At 36.8% G+C, this 21,763-nt stretch overlaps 1 protein-coding gene across 1 annotated transcript in view; it reads right to left on the bottom strand.

Moving 5' to 3' along the window:
• osbpl10a (oxysterol binding protein-like 10a) overlaps nucleotides 1–21,763 on the bottom strand; it is a 170,650-nt gene that overhangs the window by 133,393 nt on the left and 15,494 nt on the right. The window contains exon 2 of the mRNA XM_030148247.1: nucleotides 10,391–10,566. Coding sequence (XP_030004107.1) covers nucleotides 10,391–10,566 — 176 coding nt within the window. The remainder of the gene's footprint in view (nucleotides 1–10,390; nucleotides 10,567–21,763) is intronic.

The raw sequence follows: 21,763 nt of genomic DNA, 5'->3' as shown, positions 1-21,763 counted from the left end.
GGGACATCTTTGGGGGGTGTTTGGAACGAGAAAGTTGAGAGGGGGGTGTTCAGGTATAAATGGGGGGTGTTACTCGCCGTTGGAAATTACACACCTCCACCCCCCCACCCCCACCCCCACCCACACACATACACCCACCACAAATTTGGTTTTGGGGGCCAATGATGAGGTGAGGGGGGGCTTTACCTACTGAGCTATGTAACCCACTACCATGTCCTCCGCAAACTGGTCTGTCATGGTCGCAATTTTTTTTTTTTTTTCAGGAATGGGGGGGGCACATTTAAGGCTGCCAGAAGGTACAAACTTGTGACTTTGGGGAAAAAAGGAAGATTTGGTTCAGAACAGCAGTGTCAAACTCATTTTAGTTCAGGGACCACATACAGTCTAATATGATCTGAAATCAGCCAGACCAGGAAAAAAAAGATTAAAAAAAAGAGTAAAATCATATTGTAACAAAAATGCTTACATCTCCAAAGCAAGGTTATTATCGTTAACGAAAACTAACGAAATGACAAAAACTAGAATTGTAAGAACATTTTCGTTAACTTAAAATAAATAAAAACTACAATTCAAAGAAAAAAAAAAAACTAACTGAAACTGTATTGTGTACTTAAAAAACTAACTAAAGCGTATAAAAATTATGGATAAAATTCCCTTCGTTTTCATCTTTGTCAATGTCGGATTGATATGAAACCGATTTATTTCCCTCAAGCAAGTTTAGCTGCTGGCACCATATGATATTTAACAGTCCGTCACTTCTCGTCACTTGTTTAGAGTCTTCATCTCGTCCCCACTCTACCTGGAAACATGGAGACTAAAGGTGGGAGAAAACAGCAAAGTCTTGTTTGGGATTTGTTTGAATTTGACGGCAAAGAAGATGAAAGATATAAAAAACTAAAAGTAAACTAAAACTAAGCATTTAGAAAATAATGAAAACTAATAAAAACTAGCAAAAAACTCATTAAAACTGAGTTAGAGAAAAAAAGTCAAAACTAAATAAAACTAAACTGTAATGAAAAATCCAAAACTATTATAACCTTGCTCTGAAGTATCCTTTAAAAAATGTGAATAACCTGAAAAACTTAACATTTACCTAATTATTATGCCTCATCTTATCATTTACACATGTGCCTTAGAACTTACACAAACAGTGGATCTACAAAGACACAAACATTTAATAACAGGCAGAATATTGTTGAAATTGCACTTACTTATTTTAAGTCATTTCATGTTGTTCATACTTGTTCACATTGTTCATGAAAGGATAGTTTGTAAATGTAAACATTTTCATGTAATTTTACTTTTTTTAACACTGAAAGAAAGAGAAATGTTTGGAGTTGTCATTATTTGGAGGTTAGTTTATCATTATTTTACTGGTCTGGCCCACTTAAGATGGAATCAGTCTGTATGTGGCCCCAGAACTAAAAGGATTTTAACACCTTTGACTGTTAATATCGTCAGTGTAATTTTTGCATTTCACAAATTCATCCCATGGGCCAGATTGGACCCTTGTGTTTGACACCCCTGGTTTAGATAATTCTACTGAACTATAAATGTGCCTACTGTCTAACTCTGAAATAAACAGGGAGGGAAACAGGCCTGATGAATCCAGTATAAACACATGTCACATTAACCCATAAAGACCCAAACATCCACCAACGACCAAAACCATCTACTGATCTAAACGGTTTAACACTTGTTGATCCACTAATCCTATCAATACATGTAAATAATTGGTGAAAAATACAGTTAGTTGTCTTTTCATGGTCATCAGATATGACCCATTTGGACGTTCAGAGGCTACGTAGTTACCGTGGAAACACTGTCATCTTCTACAACACTGATTCACCAGTAAAACCCATGGAGTTGGATCAATGACAGTGGATGGACACACAAACAAACAAACAGAAAAACAAAGGACATTCCATAAAATAATTAAAATGTATCTGAAAAAACTGTTGAATCATACCGTTTCTAATTAAGACAATTATTTTATGTAAAAAAGCCAAAATTTTTACTTCCTGGGTGTGAGCTGAATGCAACAGAGCAGATAAATATTTACCATCAGTGAAAAAACATCTTCCACACTGACACATACAGTATGTTCAGCTGATGTATCAGTGCATACCCATCGGTTAGGAATGACTAATAAAATTTGTAGATTAAAAAAACAAATTAAATATCAGTATCTTCATTCTTAACCCATAAAAACACAAACATCCAGCATCTACCACAATCATCTACTGATATAAACTGTTTAATCCCTGTTGGTCCTCTAATCCATGTCAATAATTTGTGTAAAATTCAGCTTGTCATCTTTTCATGGTCATCAGATATGACCCATTTGGATGTTCAGAGGCTCCGTAGTTACCATGGAAACACCATCATCTTCTACAATATTGATTCACCAGTAAAACCCATGGAGTTGGATCAATGACAGTGGATGGAGACACTGGGTTTAAGTTCAGTTATTGATATGTTTTACTGAAAAAGTCCGTTTTTCTTCAGTTTTCTGTTTCTGATATAATAACCCTGAACTTTAATCTCAGCTTTTATGAACATTTATATAATCAGCAAATTAAAACTAGGAAAATACCTGATTTCAACTGATAAAATGCTAAATACAGAGGATAATATTATAAATAAATGGCGATAAATCACTTAAGAAAGATTAGATATAGAGAAATATGACATAAAAGTAACACTGGGGCTTTATGGGTTAATAATCACAAAAAAAAGTAAACAAGTACATATTAGCATCATATCAAATAAGGTTCTATTTTGTATGTAAAAACTGTTCATCTGACAGAAAAAAGGGGTGGACGAAAAAGTATAAAAGTGTCTAAAATGGAAAAACTCAAGTACAGAAAGTCAGTATTTGACAAAAGCCTCAGATATGCTCAACACTGGAGAAATGTTATAAACAAAGTTATGCAGAAACACCTCATGCAACTTCCTGCATGTGTGTATGTTTTTTTTAGATAAGGAAAGCCGTTCAAACGTCCCGTTAAAAGGTCTCAACCAGAGAATAAAGGTGGCATTTACAGCTTTAGACACAGTCAAATGATACGCGGGACGGCTTACGGCTCAGCCAACAAAGCCTGGAAAACGACTCCTGACTGATCTTAAAAGTTACATTCCCCACCTCGAGGTAGACGTACAGCCGTTCCCATGGTAACCAATACGGGTATCGGAGCACGGTGGCTAATCTTAATCACCGAGTGTTGGGGACGCACATGTGAGTCACTTTGTACCATGCTGTTTGAGCAAATTGAGGTTTTTTAGCGTAAATATTGCTTCAAAAAGGAGACATTTATGTAGCTGCCTGTCTGGGGGGGAGTGTTTGAGGTTTTTTAAGGTCCTGGTTCCAGTCAAGCATCAGTTTTGTATCCAAAGTGTGTAAAAAATGCCTTTCCTCTTAACTACGTCCTTTTAATTCCTGATTTTCAGATAGATAGATATGGTCTATAGTCTCAAACATCTTCTCTGTGGGATCATTGTTTCTCCTCAGCTCAATACACATGGACCACGGAGTTATTCAGGGAATATAGGCCAAGTTATTCTGATATCCTCCCCCTTGAGAGTTTAAGGGGACATTCCAACAGCTCAAGTGGAACAGCAGTAAAAGGGTGTATCTCGTGCTTCAGTGGATACAGGTCAGTGAAATCAGAGGCCTTAAACACAATGACCAGGCTCAGTCTGCCGTCACGTCTTAAAGACATAGTTCTGTTTTCTGGAGGTTTTTGCCCTCGGAGCTCAGGTTATTACCAAATAACATGTTTCTGCAAAACTTTAAGTCCATTCAGGGTTCCTACAGGTTTCTACAAGTTAAATTTTAGACTTTTTAAGGCCTTTTTAAGACTACTTAGTAGGGCTGCACAATATTAGCAAAACTTGTGATATGCGATATGGGTGTACAGCATTGCAATATCGATAATATTGCAATATTTCTCATTCACCTAAAGAAATACCGATTTAACCCTCCGGTATCCCGTTCACCAAGGCCCTTACTAAGCACCAAGTGTGCCTTTTTAGCACACTTGTGGAATAATGTCAAAAAAATTTTCATACAGTTTGTTTTTAATTCTTTTACACTTTTTTCTATTTCATCAACTTGAGCCGTAAATAAAAATTCCAAATACTCAATAATTGTCACATTTTTTAACCCTTTAAATGCTGTGTTTGTGATGTAAAAAAACATTTTTTTTTTTGGATGCAAAAAACAAAAAAAAACAAAAAAAATTTTCAATATACTTCATAAAAAGTGGATCACATATTATTTGATTTTTGCAGCCTGGCATATGTCACTGATTAACTCCAACATTGGTTAATTTGCATTATTATTTTTGGCGTTAGGTCAAATGTTCAAAAATACTAGCATCTGTCACCAAGTGTGCCAAAATGGCACACCTATAAATCAAACTATTAAATATTATATATTGATTTATTTTTCTGCTCTAATTTGATTTTATTTTTGTAAATCAAGGTCAGCTCTAATCATACAGATCAAATGGAAGAAATAGTGCATTTTAGGCACACTTGGGAGACAGATGCTAGTCTTGTAATTTTCTTTTGTTTATAAGGTGCAAATTTTAGTTGGTGGCCATAATTTTAAAGATCATGCAAAAATGAACAACTTTTGAATTCTAACCTTATTTAAATTGTGAAAAATAATATGAAGTTTTTTTAAAACAAAGTGCAAAGTGTGCCTAAAAGGCACACCCAGATACCGGAGGGTTAATCTACTAAAAAAAATGTTCCTTAACAATGTTAAAATGAGCCAGTTGTTTGTAGGTTGACTCAATTATTGATCATTTCTGACAAAATACTGCACTACTACAATCAGTTACACAATTCTGTCCGAGAACCTGGTGATGCTGCTACCATAGACCTTCAGAAACAAACACAGTCAAATATTTTGTCATTTTATTCATATATAACAATTTGTAAATGACATGGATGTATTTCATAATAACAAAAGTCCCAGAGTAAGAGCTTTAACAAAACACTATTCTATTGCTTGCCTTTTTTTGGTAAATACTGCATATAAAAATAAAATCTTTAATTAGAATTGTTCAGGCCTTGCCCAAAGTTATGCTCTGAAAATATTCACATCTTTTCAACATTAATAACATGTGAACTTGTATTCAACCAGCAGCAGAATTACTTCAGTTTTTTTTTGCCAGAAAAACGAGCATGTTAGAGTGATAGAGGAAAGCACTCTGGTACCCATGGTGTGTAAAACAGAAAGTTAATGAAAAAAAAAAAAAAAAAGTATTGCACATTTTTACGATATGAATATTGCACATTCCATTTTTGCGATAATATTTTTTTTCAGAATATTGTGCAACCCTACTACTAAAACATAATTTAATGCCCTTTCCACAGCCTATTTCACAGCTATACTGGCAAAAATTTGTGACTCCTAGAATTTAGAAAAATGTATTTATTTACTCCAACGCCTTGATTCCCACCATTCTGAGTCATTTCTCTTTAGGGCTGCAAAGTTAGCAATAATTGGTTCCTAATTTCAATATAAATTGTCGGGTTGGAACGGGTGGAACTGACACATTTAAACACAATACAGCAAACAAGTATACAGCAACATAACTTCCAACTAACCATATGAAATTTAATATCTTTTAAAGACTTTTTTAAGGTATTAAATGCAGATTTGTAAATTCAAAACTTTTAAGACTTTTTAACCCCACAGGAACCCTGTCCATTTCTTTGTAATTCCACAGGTGATAAAACCATAAGTGGTGCAAACTTCCACATACATTCTATCTGGGTGTAAAAGTTACAAAGACTGTGATTACATAAGACCACAAATCTAACATTTCCGAGTCAACTCACACTGCAGTGACATCTTAGTGTCAAAAAATGCTCTGGTGAAGCCTCTGAGCTGTAATAAGTGCTTCCTCTTGAATTTGATGCAATGTGACTTGACTTGGAAATCTGAGATGTTCCAAAACTTTTCTATTTCTTGGAATAATATTAGACACTGAGGATCTCACTTTAAACCTCCTCCTCCTGTACTCTGATTATTTTATTGTCTATACAGAGCAAAAAGTTGGAAAAGATACAGGTACACAGCCTCTATAATTATGTGTTTTTTCCTCCTTCTAGTCCAGAACACACACTATCCTTTGTTTTATAGCAATACAGCGCTGTAACTAATGATTATTTTCAGTGTCGATGGATCTGTTGATTATTTTCATGGTTAATTAATACATGTTTTGGTCTAAAAAAATAATAGAAAAAAGCTAAAAATTTGTCCTCAAATGTTTTGTTTGATCCACAGCCCAAAGACGAATGTTCACTGTCATAGAAAAGCAGACAGATCAGAAAATATTCACATCTAAGAAGGTGGAATTGTATAATCTTATCTTTCACTATGTCTCAGCGTGCAGTGCTCTGTAAGCAGCAGATGTCAGAAAGTTGGATCGCTGGATGTTTTGACAATGAAGGGGAAGAGGAGGAACCAGAAATGATGGCTGAGGAAGCAGTGAAGGCAGCAGGGATAATCCATCTATATATAAAATTACAGTCATTAAAACACATTTTTAATACAAGTCCAACTAATACGTTCCTGCCCACTGTCATCTGACTCCACAACACCTCAGTCTGATGAGCGATCGTCCATTGATTCTGTTTTTTGCTTAGTTTTCTTTTTTCTTTTTATTGAACTGATGAGAAAAGTGAATTTCCTCCTCAGCATCAGTCAAGTTCATCTGTGTCTGAATAAGTACAAGTTAGTGAATAATGTGGCAGAAAATGAACAGAAAGTTCAGTTTGATGGCACATACTCTGGCTCTGATGATTATCTTTTTTTTTTTTAAACAGCAAAGAAGAACGACAGTTCTGGTTTTGATAAATGCTAAACACTCATTTCTGTTATTACACCTACATACAATACACTATGACACTGTACTGGTTGAAGAAGTACTGGGTTGGAGAAAATTTTAAATTAAAATATTATTGAAACTGACTAAGATAGTAATAAATTAATTTCATAACTAATCAATAAATAGTTGCAGTTTTAGAGCAACTTTCATGCAGCAGTTGAGGATTATTTTAATCATATACACATTTACCCATAAAGTTTGAATCAAATATTTTTACTTCTTCCCATGAAATGATTGTGACAATATAATTTATTCTTGACAGATAAAGTGTAACTGGGACTGAGTATGGAATCCTTACACCCGGTCAAAGGTGATTACTGATGTGTAGAAATAGGAACAAAAAGAGGAATGTGTCTGAAAACAAATGTATTCCACCTTTATGGGCACCAGTGTATTAATCACCAGATTATTGTTCTGTACTGAATAAATCCACATGGTCCCAGTTCATCTCAACTTGACTCTGGTCATTTTAGGCGAGCGGTTCACGCCAGTATCCCTGAAGTGATGCTGTTGCCATGACGTCATCATCAACGTGACAAAAACTTCATCTGAGTCAAAATGTCTGCATATCCTTCTTTGACCACAATGTGGATCTGTAAGTTTTAGAGTACACTAGGGCTAGAACTAGGGCTGTGCATTGGCAAGAATCTGGCGATACGATACAAATCACAATACTAGGGTCACGATACAATATATCACAATATATCGTGATACTGTTAAAGAGGCAATTCTTTGTTTGTTTCTTTTTTTTAAAGATTATTTCCTGGAAGGATTGAATTACATCAGAAATATGTACAAATACTAAACACATTTTTATTTCAGAACAGGATAAAATGCTATATCACAACATTTTCTAAATCTCCTAGTTTCCAAAGAAACTAACATCTGCCTCTCAGACAGTAAAAAGTGCTTTTAGGATGCTTCAAATAGCCATTATTTAATAAAACAGTGTTAAATAATAATAAATAAGATAGAAACAATAAAGAAAACCAAAAACCAAAAATAAACATCCGCCATATCTGCTTTTAAATAAATACCTAAAAATATCGATGCAGTACTTTTTAATATCGATACAGTATTGTGAAATGAAATATCGCGATATATTGCAAAACCGATATTTTCTAACACCCCTAGGTGGAACGGTACAGAAAAATACGGTATGTTTTCGGCACAGGGGTCTTCAGTTCGATGTGTTTTCGATATATTTTCGATACGTTTTCGGTACAGTGAAGGAGACCAGTGAAGGGTGTGTGTGTGTGTGTGTGTGTGGGGGGGGTTATAGAGGGGTGAGCTCCATAACTACCGATAACTGAAGGTGAAACTTAACATGCTTCGAACGTCCAACTCGGCTTCTGTGCCTCTGTTATACTCTCTGTTGTCATGTTTTCCCCCTTTATCAGCACCCCAGCCTCAGAATAAAATGTTTGTTGATGTTTCTTTTTGCAGTGGCGCTGAGAAATCAACAGCAGCGCGGCTGCAGAATGTATGTGGAAACCCTGCACATGGGTTCCACTTACTTCAAGGTTTGTGTGAAAACTAAAGGCAAGTGTCTGCGTTCTTCACATAGGCTATATATATTCATTCGGTACACCTCCGTATTGTGTCAAAGGTACAAAAGAGTGCACCGTTACCCCCCTAGAGTACAATAAATGTACGTGATATAAAAACATATAATACAGGCTTCAGTGAGTGCAGGTTTATTCATTTGGACTTTTCAGTTTATTGGCTGACTTGAAACCTGAATGGAGGCGATACCAAAAGAGAACCATCTCCTACCTACACTGTTTGCTCAATTGAAGACCTAAGTGGCAGTGGAAAAGTGCCAGAGGAGTATTTGCTCCATTTATTCTGCACCAACCATCCAAGCCATCTGTGAACCATTTTCACTCTTACCACCAAAGACATCACTGTGTTCTCTCGTCTTTGGTCTAAAACAGCCCAAAATCACACAGTGCATACCTCACTAATAATGATGTTTACGTGTTTGTACATTCTGATTTGTGTCAGATGGAAAAAATAGGTCCAAGCTTCAGTTCAGTTTAATCATTGTATATAAAGTATTAAAACACATCAAATGTATTTAGGTGTTGGATGATTACCAGAGGAAGGTTTGTTGAATGGAGTAGAGCCCCATCAGTCAAAGCCAGAATTAAACCAAATGCAATGAAAGACAAAATGAATAAACGATAAACTTCCCAGCATTAATCCCAACAAAGCCGCAATATTGTAACAAGCCATATCACTGAATGAAACAGACCATAACTCCAGACACAGTTGCCAAAATCTTGTTTCTACCTCCCACCACTAAATGGTGGACATGAGCCCCTTCAGTCCTAACACCATTTCAGGACATGTTTCTATTCAGAGTGAAGAAGAAATTCCAGTTTAAAGGCGTAGTCCCCCGCTAGTTTAGTAAGTAAAGGTTATTTAGTTTTAGATTTGATTGACAAGGAAAGATTTGGCTACTCTGCCGCTTGGCTAAAAAGCTTCGAAAACTTACAGCATTTTTTTCTACTAGTGTTTAAATTAATTTATTTTAAGGGTAAGAAGATAGAAAAAAAACAAAAACACAAAGAAAACGTCCATGTAAATATGTTCAAAGTCCAATTTTACCAAAAATTCAGTAATAACTACAAAAGCCCTCAGAGAGCGGAGACCTCCGCCAAAGCAGATCAGTGCCCCCCCCCCCCCCCGGATCACCACCATAATTTAATCATTTGTTCCTTGTGCCAGTATCAACATTTCCTGAAATTTTCATCCAAATCCGTCCATAACTTTTTGAGTTATCTCGCACGGACAGACAGACAGACAGACAAACAAACCAACGCCAGCAAAAACACAACCTCCTTGGCGGAGGTCATAATAATCCAATATCCTTCTGAGATCCAGCAATGCATTTGTCCTCTGTAGTGGACAAGAGTTTCACAGCTTTACTTTAAAATAAAAAATGTAAAAATGTCCACGGAAAAGGACATTATATAAAAAAAATAATAAAAAATGTATCTAAAAAACCTGTTGCATCATGCTGTTTCCAATTAAGGCAATTATTCAATGTAAAATGGCGAGAATGTTTACTTACTGGGTCTCAGGAGGATATGGCTGCTGCCCTGTGACATCATAATATGCAAATTAGATGAGTACATTTATTCCTATTATAAACTTTGGCTCATACCCAATATTTTTCCCATTTACAGTTTGCCTTTATTTCTAACCACTTCCATGCTACAGCTTTTTGAAATCTTGATATCAAAATTGAATATTTTTTTATAAAAAAAAAACTCCAGCGCCTAAAGGGTTAACTGTGAATTAAAGCAGACACTTTCCATAATAAGTCGACCACTACATTCAGAAATATTAGTCAAAAGACAGTCATTCATTCACAACACCACAGAATGTACTCTGCACGCCAAGTGACTCAGGAGTACAACAGAAAACCCAGACAGCGCTCAGTGTTTATAGTAGAGGCCAGTGTGAGCTCATACCTCGGAGTTTGTACAGTTCTCCATTGACAGAGTTAACAATGAACATGTGTGGCGCTTCGTCGCTCGGGGTTACAGAGGCACCAATCAGCGGCAGCGACCCGCGGGGCTTCTGGCTCCTTCCCTGTTCGTTGACGAAGTACTGCAGCTGTCCCAACTCTGGATCTAACACAAAGTACCTGCACAGGAGGGAGGAAAACAAAGACAGAGGCAGGAGTTAAGAAAGCAATGGACCAGAGAGACAGAGGCACAGGGGAATAACAGAGGAGGCATTAGGGTTAGCAGCATTTTCTTTTATGCTCTCAGGCTGTTTACTGGTAAAACTTTCTTTCCCTGTATCCCTGTTGCACAGTTTAACCCTTTATCAGGCAAGTGAAGATTTTTGGTCATTTCTGAATACACAAGACAGTGACAGTTACAGTTCCAGTGAGTCAGCAGTCTCAGGTCCACTGTGGTCTACAGGGTCTGTAAGGTCCAATGTGGTCTACAGGGTCTGTAAGGTCCAATGTGGTCTACAGGGTCTGTAAGGTCCACCTCTGCATGAACAGTGAGTGTACCTGCTTTTTTAGGTACCATGCAGTAATGGTACTAATGCAAGGAATGATGTTCAAAGGGAGAATGTGGATGTGGACAGGGGTCTGGATCAGCACTTATGTTGATGTAATTAAAGATGCAGGAGACTTTCGTGATGAATTTTTCATCAAATCTTTAAAACCTCAGTCATAGCCTAAGTATCACGAATCTGTGAGTCTTTCTGTGATTACTCACCTGAATCTCTTGCATTATGGTGAACAATTTCGAAGTGCCATGCACCATGAACAAACCCCATGTGTTTACATTCTGAACCGGGAGGTAACTCGGGCATCTTCGGAATTTTTTGTTGCGACGTGCATTGTGGGAAACGGAGGTTTGCGCTGCCGCCTGCATTCATTCATCACAAAAGTCTCCCGCACCTTTAAAGCTCTAAAAGTGATATTCTAATGTCCTAAAATACATGTTCCTCGCACCTTACATGTATTTTTTTTTTTCTCCACTTATGGGTAAGGAACCAAATATGGTAACTTTATTGACCTTGATTTTCTACATGACAAAAAAAAAAAAGAAAAATTTCACAAAATAAAGTCTTGTTATGTCCTCCAATAACACACTAAAGTGGGTACACACATAAGGATTTTCTAAATCTGAAGAGATTTTTTATCTGTTACAGACCCCACACATGGAGATAAAAAATCAGGCATTGAACAGTTTTGATCGTACTGTGTGTGTTGTGCTCCAATAATCTCAGCACACCACACAAATATCGATTCTGTCCCACCACCGATCTAGAATCTAGTCCTCCAAGACAGAAATCTTGCGTGATCAAACGTGATCTAACAAAAACGAAGAAACATAGCAGTAACCAGAAAAGACAACAGGCAACATGACAGAGGGCATACAGTGTGAGAAGAGGGAATAATGGTGTTCTTGGGACTATATTCGACAGAAAAATCCCAAATTTCTGAGGTCCACTGTACTTTATGTTTCAGGTCGGCCATGCTTGTTTTTCTTTACGCCTGCTTCCTTGTTCCTCCGTCAGCTCGCTTCTTGATTGGCTACATTCTGTTCCACATCACAATTCACAGAGTCATGACTCAGGAGTCGTTGGCTTTCCCCACACACGAAGATTTTTGGTCGTAAGTATTGAATAAGTTTGATATTTACGATTGTCGTCCCTGACCCATTTCGGAGCTGATTATCAGGACAAACTGACTCTTAACACACCTCAGACCACAGGATAATCTGATAGGATAAACTTAGAAAACATAAGATAATCTGGTGTTTGCCATTCTTGGACAGGAAAGAGGAAAATCTGGATAAAAACAGCCCGATTATCTTTATGTGTGTACTCCGCTTTAGGTTGAAATTTAGACTCTATAGAGTATGTCTATGAATGCCCTATAAAGAGTTAAGAGGAAGAGGGTATGAATGAGTGGACTAAAGTAAGAACTGCAGCGAAAAAACACACAATCCCCTAAATTTCTCACCTCCCGTGCATCTAAGCCTGCGGGAGATTATTTACCACACTTGTCGTCACACAAGGATTTCTAAAATTACCCCGACTTGCACATTAAAGCCCGCTTTCACCGGCAGCTCACTTCCAAATTACTCAAGGTAGCGATTAGAGCGGCCATCTTGAGCAGAACCCACAGCTTGAGGCGTGAAAATTAAACAGCACATTTTCCCCTTTGTGATTAATGAATCACATTCAATCACTGTGTAATTGAATCTCCGCCGTGCTCATGGCGGGATGGAAGGTTCGGAGCCGGCAGGGCACGCACAGAGGCAGGCGCATTTCATTTCCTGTGGCCAAAAAGGACGCTGCATGACATTCAAGAAAGCATGCTGTCTGCTCCAGTTAATGCTCTGCTGTGGTTCTGCAGCTCAGTTCAGGCCAAAGTGGCACCGGCTGCCTTTGGCTGACCTTTGCATGTTTGTGCACACCGGCCTGTGGTAACAGCAGTTGTCTTCAGCGGGGCTGCGCATCCCCCTCTCTTCCCAAAAGCAATCGATGTTCCTGTTCTATGCACGATTACAGAATACAGACACGAAAAACAAGCCACCAGGCAGACGCAGACTCAGACTCAGCTGTTGATCGTCCTCATCTTCACCTCCTTGATGTGAGTGATGTGAGACGGAAAGGTGTCCACGTCCACTCCTGCATCTCACAGGTGTTGCTTTCTAATATGTGTGTGTGGGGGAGGGGGTATCAGTCTGCTCTCATGGTGTAGTTTCACATAATATCCTTCACACTTCTGTTTTTGTCTTTATCAAAAGCCTTGAGATGAATCTGTACGTAATATGTCTTAAATAAGGACCCAGTGTGACATTTGTGGCAGTTCCCAAATACATTTTTCTCTATATTTATCCATTATCACCATTTATTGTCATATTATTTTCTGTATTTTGTGTTTTTCAGTGAAAATAAGGTATTTTCCGACATTTAATTTACTGATCATGTAGATGTTCATAAAAACTCAGAGTGAAGTGGAGGATTATTATATCAGAAAACAGACAAAACCGAAGAAAAAGCGACTTTTTCAGCAAATCTATCATTAACTGAACATAAACCCAGTGTGTCCATCCACTGTCATTGATCCAATTCCATGGGTTTTACTGGTGAATCAGTGTTGTAGAAGATGACGGTGTTCCCACGGTAACTACAGACCCTCTGAACATCCAAATTGGTCATATCTGATGACCATGAAAAGATGAAAAACTGAATTTTATGCAAATTATTGACATGTGTTAATGGATCAACAGGGATTAAACAGTTTATATCAGTAGATGATTTTGGTAGATGCTGGATGTTTGGGTTTTTATGGGTTAAGAATGAAGATACTAATACTTTTTGTTTTTTTTTTTAATCTACAGATTTTATTAGTCATTTCTAACCAATGGGGATGCACTGATACATCAGCTGGACACATGCATCAGTGTGTGAGATGTTTTTCACTGATGGTAGATATTAATCTGTTGTGTTATATTCTCCTCGGACCCAGGAAATAAAAAGTTTTGGCTTTTTTACATTAAATAATTGTCTTAATTGGAAACAGTATGATGCAACAGTTTTTTCAGATACATTTTTTAATTATTTTATGGAATGTCCTTTGTTTTTCTGTTTTGTTTTGTTTTTTTAATAAAGCTGTGAAACTCTTGTCCCTTACAGAGGACATAAATGCATTGCTGGGTCTCAGGAGGACATTAAAGGCTTTTCATAAATTTGTGTTCATTCATCAATAATGCAACGAAGAGCTGAAAAAATTTTAAATGGTGACTTTTTAAATATTTATTATTAAAATGTATTTGTTAAGGAGGTGTAAATAAAATCACAAAACTAAAAGAAACACAAATTAACATTGGTATTTTGGCAAAACATTCAGCTATCGACCAAAATGTCATTTTAAATATTGGTATCAGCAAGAATTTGAGAATCAGTGCATCCCTAGTTATAATGAATGCAAAGTAATGAATTCTAATAAATGGAAATAAGCCACTTAGCAAATGTTAGATGTAGAGGAGCGTTCATTTGGAAATTACCGCAGAAATATTCCATTTTAGGATTAAAACAGATCACATACAACTGTAAAAAAAAAAAAAAAAAAAAAGTGGCATGATTTAATCAAACTTCAGCCCCAGAAATATCGCACATTTTTAGCTCTGATCCAATATTACACAACAAACAAACAGGTCTGCGTCCCTCTGTTACTGCATCCTTCACATCAGGCATTTTCCCATGATCCCTCCTGAGAGGATGCAGCGAATACTGCTGTCTGAAAATTGATCCCCACTCTTTCTCTTGGCCCTTCCATCAACAGAGTCTGTGATTTATGTTGACTACAGCCGACCAGGGAACAACCTGCCTGTGTGGGGGGTTTTATCCAGGCTCCTCTCACACACACGGTGGTCTGTATATAAAGTCAGACCTGCTGTTCAGGCGGCAGACCACAGACTTTTAACACTGACCCCCCCAGGCACTCGTGCTTTTGCAGCTACAGTACAATGCAGGCCTTTAATATGATGGATGGTGCTGAATAACAAACCTCAGGCCTTACATTAAGCCTCTCGTGTCATGACAGTTCGGATCATGCCTGAATACATGGATGCATGGAGCAGCAAACTGGGCCAAATGAAATTTAACACATCAATGGAGCTACAAAGTTTATTAGGATGAGCATGTTCCTCCTTAGAACAACAAATCAAATACGGTGGATCTGTTTAGAAGTTTAATTATACACGGGTGGCCTGACAGCAGAGTAATGACAGCTATCTGTGCATCTTTGTTCACAAAAGTAAAGCACAAAATACTGAAAAGAACTTGGTGAAGATGTCTTAGCTTTTGAAAACCCACATTATGGTATGTTATTATTTATCCTTTAAAGAGGTAGAAGTGTTTTTGTTGGTGATTTCTAAATGATGTTTCTCCTCTACCTTTAACCTAGTGGTTCCCAACCTTCTTTGGCTTGTGACCTCATTTTAACATCACAAATTTCTGGCAAACCCAGACATTCAAAACAGAGACAGTTTTTTTTTGTTTGTTTGTTTGTTTTTTTGCTAAAATTAATTTCTCCTTGATCATGTAATAGTTTGCTATACTATGTTGTGAATAAACCTTAATTTTAGATGAAATTTAGTCTATGTAATGTATATTATTATGGACGGAGGCAGAAAAGCCAGGTGTAGATTACTGCACAAAGGGAGAATTTAATTTTCCTTAGTCAGGATATGTACAGTCAGTCCAGCTGTGATTTACAAGGCTGACAATTAATACTGAACAAACAAGAACTCAAACCATGAATTATGAAAGAGCTGCAGCATCTGAAACCGACCACAATGAACATTTGACAGATAAACAGAACCGCCGTGCTTCAGTTTCAGACTCACAGTTTGTCATGTCTGTCAACTCACCATATATTTTTTATTAGCCTTTTTTTTAAGCAATTAATAGAAATTTCAGGCGACCCCATTTGAATTCCAGGCCACCCCACATATGGTCCCGACCCCAAGGCTGAAAAACACTGCTTTAACCTTTCCTAAGTGTTCACCATTTGATTTTTATTTTTTACTAAAATATCATCTGCATTTGGTATTTTTCAGTAAAAATCAGATATTTTCCTACATTTAATTTACTGGCCTCAAAGATGTTCATTAACGCTCTTGAGAAATTCAAAGGTTGTTATATCAGAACAGAGAAAAATGAAGACAAGTGCTTTTTCAACAAAATAGACCATTAACTGAATGTAAAAACAAGTGTCTACAACCTCTGTTATTTGTCAAATAATTAATGTTACAGAATATGATGGTGTTTCCATGTTCACTACAGCGGTTCTGAACATCCAAATGGGTCATATCTGATGATGATGATGATGATGATGATGGTGATGATAATGATGATGATGATGATGATGATGATGATGATGAAAAGCTGAGAAACTGCATTTTACCTTGATTATTGAACTCAATTGATAGGAATAGTGGTTGCAAAGTTATTAAACGTTTTAGATTAATGGATGATTTTGGTCATGAGAACCTGTTTAGGTGTATGAGGGTCAAAGTGCTACAGGTTTTTCTTAACAGGCTTCAAGTACCTGATTTCAAACAGCAAGTAGTGGATAATTAATGTAATTTAATTTACACATAAAATTTAAAAGAACATGCCATGGTGTTTAAAACTCCCAAAAAACCCATCTGAATTTGAAATGGAAAAGAGCATCAGCCGTGGGGAGACTGAAGAAAAATGCAAAATCATAGTAGTGGTGAGAGCTGCAGTATTTTGTGTCACCAAAATGGAAATTTATACAAAAGTGAAAAGCTTTTTATAGTGGCAAACAACTGCTGCAGAGGTCCCCCAGAGGCACACAGATAAAAAATGTCAAACTGAAGTTGATTTTTCTGTTCGCACATAGTTTACAGCTCTGAAACGAAATCACTCATCATCTAATGAATCTATAACAAAGAGCCTTTCTGATACTGATCCATTTTTGCTGATGTCATTCAAATAAACCCCCCCCCCCCCCCAAAACAATAATATCATCACTTTAAAAAAAAAGAGCTTTGTTGGCCACATTCGTCAACTTCAACAGAAACACTGTCATTTCCTAATGGCTCAAACATTGATGCAGGAAACAGCCTGTCAGCAGTATTTGCACCTTTGTCCTGTTCCTCTGGCAGATAATTCTCCAAAAATGCTCAGAGGGCCTCGAGATCAGGAGGAAAACGGTAAATCAGACAGATTATTGGCAGGAGATACAGATGTTAGCTGTTTATTTGGTGTTTGTTAAAAGGATTATGTAAAGCCAACATGTTATTGAGATTCTAAAGCTGCATTAACTGATTTTTATTGTCTCTAAATGGCTGAAAGACTAACAGAACTCTCTAAAGCAGTGGTTCTTAAACTTTTTACAGTGGAATACTCCCAGAAATACACTTTTTAAGTACCCCCAACTCTCACTTCAGCATTTTTAATTGAAAAAATGAGGCAAAATGTGATCCTGTGCCAAAGGTGTTTGTTTTTATTTCCAAAACTTTGTAAACAAACAACATATATTTAACTGTAATATATTAAAAATAACAAATCTTTATAAGTAGGTTTTGTGTGCAAAATAAACTGAAAAGTGCCCACTTTCACTGATAAGAAAAATAAATTAAATGGTCCTTAGTGAATAAATGAACCTGTCATCCACAAAAAATAATGACTCAATTACTCCAATAAACTCATTTTGAATAATATCAAATAGAAATGTTCTTCACTGTTATCAAAGCTCAGCGGCTCTGAGTTTTTAAAAATATTGAAAAGAAATAAGGTCAGAAGTGTCAGTTTTATTATATGAATGTACTTATTATGTTTTATATTTCAGCATTAATTCTCATTATTTTGTATTCAGGACATGATGACTTATTAACCAGAGTGTGAATGTGAGAGAATGAATAAAGGATCAATAATGTAAAGCGCTATAGAAATCTAATCCTTTTTTTTTTTTTTTCTTTTATTTATAAAGAGCACTTACAAATGACAATGCCACAATCTGTTACATTCTTCCTCTTATTTATTTATTTATTTATTTATTTATACCATAACATTTACATATGAACAGTCACAGATCATCTGAGTATTTCTCCATGTAGCTCTTTCAGATGTTTTTAGACCTTTAGGTAAACATTGATGAGAACTATTTTCAACAAGAACATTGGAAGCTTTCACATTGGAAGGTTTTTCAAAGACAAAATTCCTGTGTAGCAGTATAATGAAATAAAAAAGGGTTCAGGTTAAAGGTCATAGGCAAAAGAGACAGAAAAAAAATGTCTAGATCAATAAGACACTGTTTCCTGACCCTTTTCCAATAATTTAAGAGAAGTCTGGTCTTATAGGTTTGACATACTCAGTCCATTTACTCCAGATTTTGTGAAATTTCTCTTTCTGGACTCTAAGGGAATATGACAGCCGTTCCATCATGTAAATTTCATGAATAATATCGATCCATTCATCTATAGCGGGTAGATGGGGTTTGAGCCAATTTCTCATAATAACTTTTTTGCTTCCAGCCAGGAGAATTTGGACCATTATTATTATTATTATTGTTACTATCATTATTATTATTATTATTATCATTATCATTATCATTATCATTATCATTATTATTATTATTATTATTATTATTATTGTTGTTGTTGTTGTTGTTGTTGTTATTTTTATTATTATTTTTATTATTCAACGTATTTTTCCCAAAAAAATTTCAACTACCTCCTGGGCTTTTTCAAGTACCCCATTTGAGATAGACTGCTCTAAAGCACACGTCTCAGATTCCTTTCACACATTAAACAGACACAGAACAACAGGAGAGGCACTGCACTGACTGGGTGTTAACATGAGTCCTGGTCGATCTGATCACACGTGGACAGTTCTAATGACGGGTGTGAAGCTTTGAGGTCGCATTCATGGTGTTCAGACCAAATACACAAACAACTTTCACCTTATACAAGTGTGTCTGCAGAAACGTTTTTGTCATATTTTGCAAGATATGAATATTCACCTTGATCTCTGTACCAACCACATACTTATGCAACCTTTGTTTCCACCACTAACAATGCTCTAAATAAGCTGCACTGCCTCATTCGACCTGTTGTGGATACATTCAGAGGTGATCTGGGATGCATAAGTCCACATTCTCTCAGCTGTCTGAACGGACAGACTGGAGGACTGTGAACTCCACTAACATCTGTGTCAGTGAAACCCAGTGTCAATAGTATTGCATAAAAGTGAATGGAGTTTCACACTTCATAATGTTTAAAGTGCTTGAAGATTCACTCAATCATTTATACTGACAGTCAACAGAAACTTTGAGGTAGAAATGTATGCATATTTGTACTTGTAGGGGGGTTGTAATTATTTATTGTGGATTTATTGGTGACTTAGTGCTCGGGTAGTTGAGATAATGATGAGCTGTCATGTTGTCATGGTTCATTGCACACGGGTTGGTCTCTTTGCAAAAGGGGACCAAATACATATTGAGCAATACTCAGAGGGTATCTGCACAATTTGAGGATTGGTTTTGAAGGCCTATATAAAGGCCCAAAAAAGGCCACCATTGTTAGTCCAGTGAACGGCATCATGCCACGTCTATCACATAAACAACATCTCCGGGCACTGGGTATGGTGGAGGCCAGTTTGAGCTCCAGTGATATAGCCAGGCGTATGTATGGGCTGTTCCCAACCCACAATCAGAAACCTGGTTAAACGCCACAACACCACAGACTCTGTTGACCATAGACCGTGTCCAGGGTGAGAGAGAGTGACAACTTAAGACCAGGACCGCTACTGCTGTGACTTTGTGTTTGGCAGGTGCCATTTTCTTTTGTTAAGTTTTTTGTTTTGAAATTATTCTCGAAACTTTAGATTTTTATTTCTGTATGCTAATATCCTACACAAATGATTCATATGAAAAAATTCCAGTTTAGGGTTTCAACATAAAAATTATGTCAAAAATATGGTCTCAAAGTTTTCATTGACTGTGAGTGTATTTTTGTTTTATTGCACCAGCATTAAGATTCATGGCCATCTGTTGTCAATTACTACGTTTGTGTGTTGACCAGAGTTAATATCCCCTTTTCCAAAAAGTCCAGCAAATAAAACAAACACCAGCTCTAATGAGGGACTTCCATGCTTCCTCCAGCCACTGTAGGGGAGGGTTTAGAGCTACTCACTTTCGAGCAATCTGCCACTTCACCAGTAGGAGTCACTAAATACTAGTTACCAATGTTTACATGTTGTTTTAATCAGAATGTGTATCTACAACATTTAGCCGGTTGGTTCAAACAACCTCTTGACTCTGTGTTGTGTGTGAAAATGATGGAAAAAAGGTTTGTTTTTTAATGGACAGTTTAAAACAGGGTATGACTTTCATCACACTTTTTTTTTTTTTTCAAATTTATAAAACCCCAGTGATATCCTAATTATCACTAATCCATTAGTCTTTCCGTGCTTACGCATCTGAATCACTTCCCTCATGGTGAACAACTTCAAAGATGATTCCATCATAAACACAGTCCACTTGTTTATATAACAAACCAAAACATCACTTGGGCCTTTTCAGGAATTTAGTCGTGAAGTGCATTGTAGGAATGAGTGGTGACCAAGCAAAAGCGGTTTCTCACAGATTTGGCAAGAAAATGAGCCAGATCATTCCAATGTAATACTATACAGTCCACCAGGGTTGTGTTAAAGAATGAGTAGAGTCGGTGGATGGAGGTAAAGGCCATATTTGGGTTCAGCACTCATGAAGAGACAGAGAAATTACTGCTGCGTGGAATTCTCATTCCCATAATGCACTCTGCAACAAAATTTCTGAAAAGGCCTGAGTGATGTTTGGGTTTGTTATGTAAACAAGTGGACTGATGGAGTCATCTTTGAAGTTCACTGTGAGGGAAGTGATTCATCATAAACACAGAAAGACTAATGGATTAGTGATAATTAGGATACCACTGGGGTTTTACAAATTTGAAAAAACAATCTATCCTTTATATGGATAGATGATAGATGGTCGTCCTTTGACCTAAGGGTCGGCGGTTCGAATCCTGGCTCCGACTGTCCACATGTCAAAATGTCCTTGGGCAAGACACTGAACCCTAAATTGCTCCCAGTAGAGCATGGCAGCTCCTTGCATGGCAGCCTACTGGTGTATGAATGGGTGAATGTGAGGAATTGTAAAGCACTTTGGGCACCATTAAGATGTAGAAAATGCATTATATAAGTTCAGTCCATTTTATAGATACAGTATGGAGCTTCCGTCCATATAATAATATGATGGATGGAGGCTACTTAGTTAAATCTGTGGACATATTATGCCATCAGTTGAACATTATCAGCACTTAAAATGTACACTCATAACACTCGTCATCAACATTTCTTCGACACATGGTGCACATCTCTCATAAACTGGAACAGTTTTAAGGCCACCTATGGCATTTACCAACTACTATGAAGGGAGGGCATTATCAAGGTTATTATCGTTAACGAAAACTAATGAAATGACAAAAACTAGAATTGAAAAAACATTTTCGTTAACTGAAATAAATAAAAACTATAATTAAAAGAAACAACGATAACTAACTGAAACTGTATTGTGTGCTTACAAAACTAACTAAAACAGATAAAAATTATGGATAAAATTCCTTTAGTTTTCATCTTTGTAAATGTCAGATTGATTTGAAATGGATTTATTTCGTTTGAGCAGTTTTAGCTAGTGGCACCATACGGTACTTCACAGTCCGTCACTTCTCATCACTTGTCGTTTAAAGTCGTCTTTTCATCCCCACTCTACCTGGAAACATGGAGACTAAAGT

The sequence above is a fragment of the Sphaeramia orbicularis genome, chromosome 11 (assembly GCF_902148855.1).
Source record: "Sphaeramia orbicularis chromosome 11, fSphaOr1.1, whole genome shotgun sequence".
In the NCBI taxonomy this organism is placed as follows: Eukaryota; Metazoa; Chordata; class Actinopteri; order Kurtiformes; family Apogonidae; genus Sphaeramia; species Sphaeramia orbicularis.
Note: the sequence above shows the minus strand (reverse complement) of the source record. Positions and strands in the feature narration are given on the sequence as shown.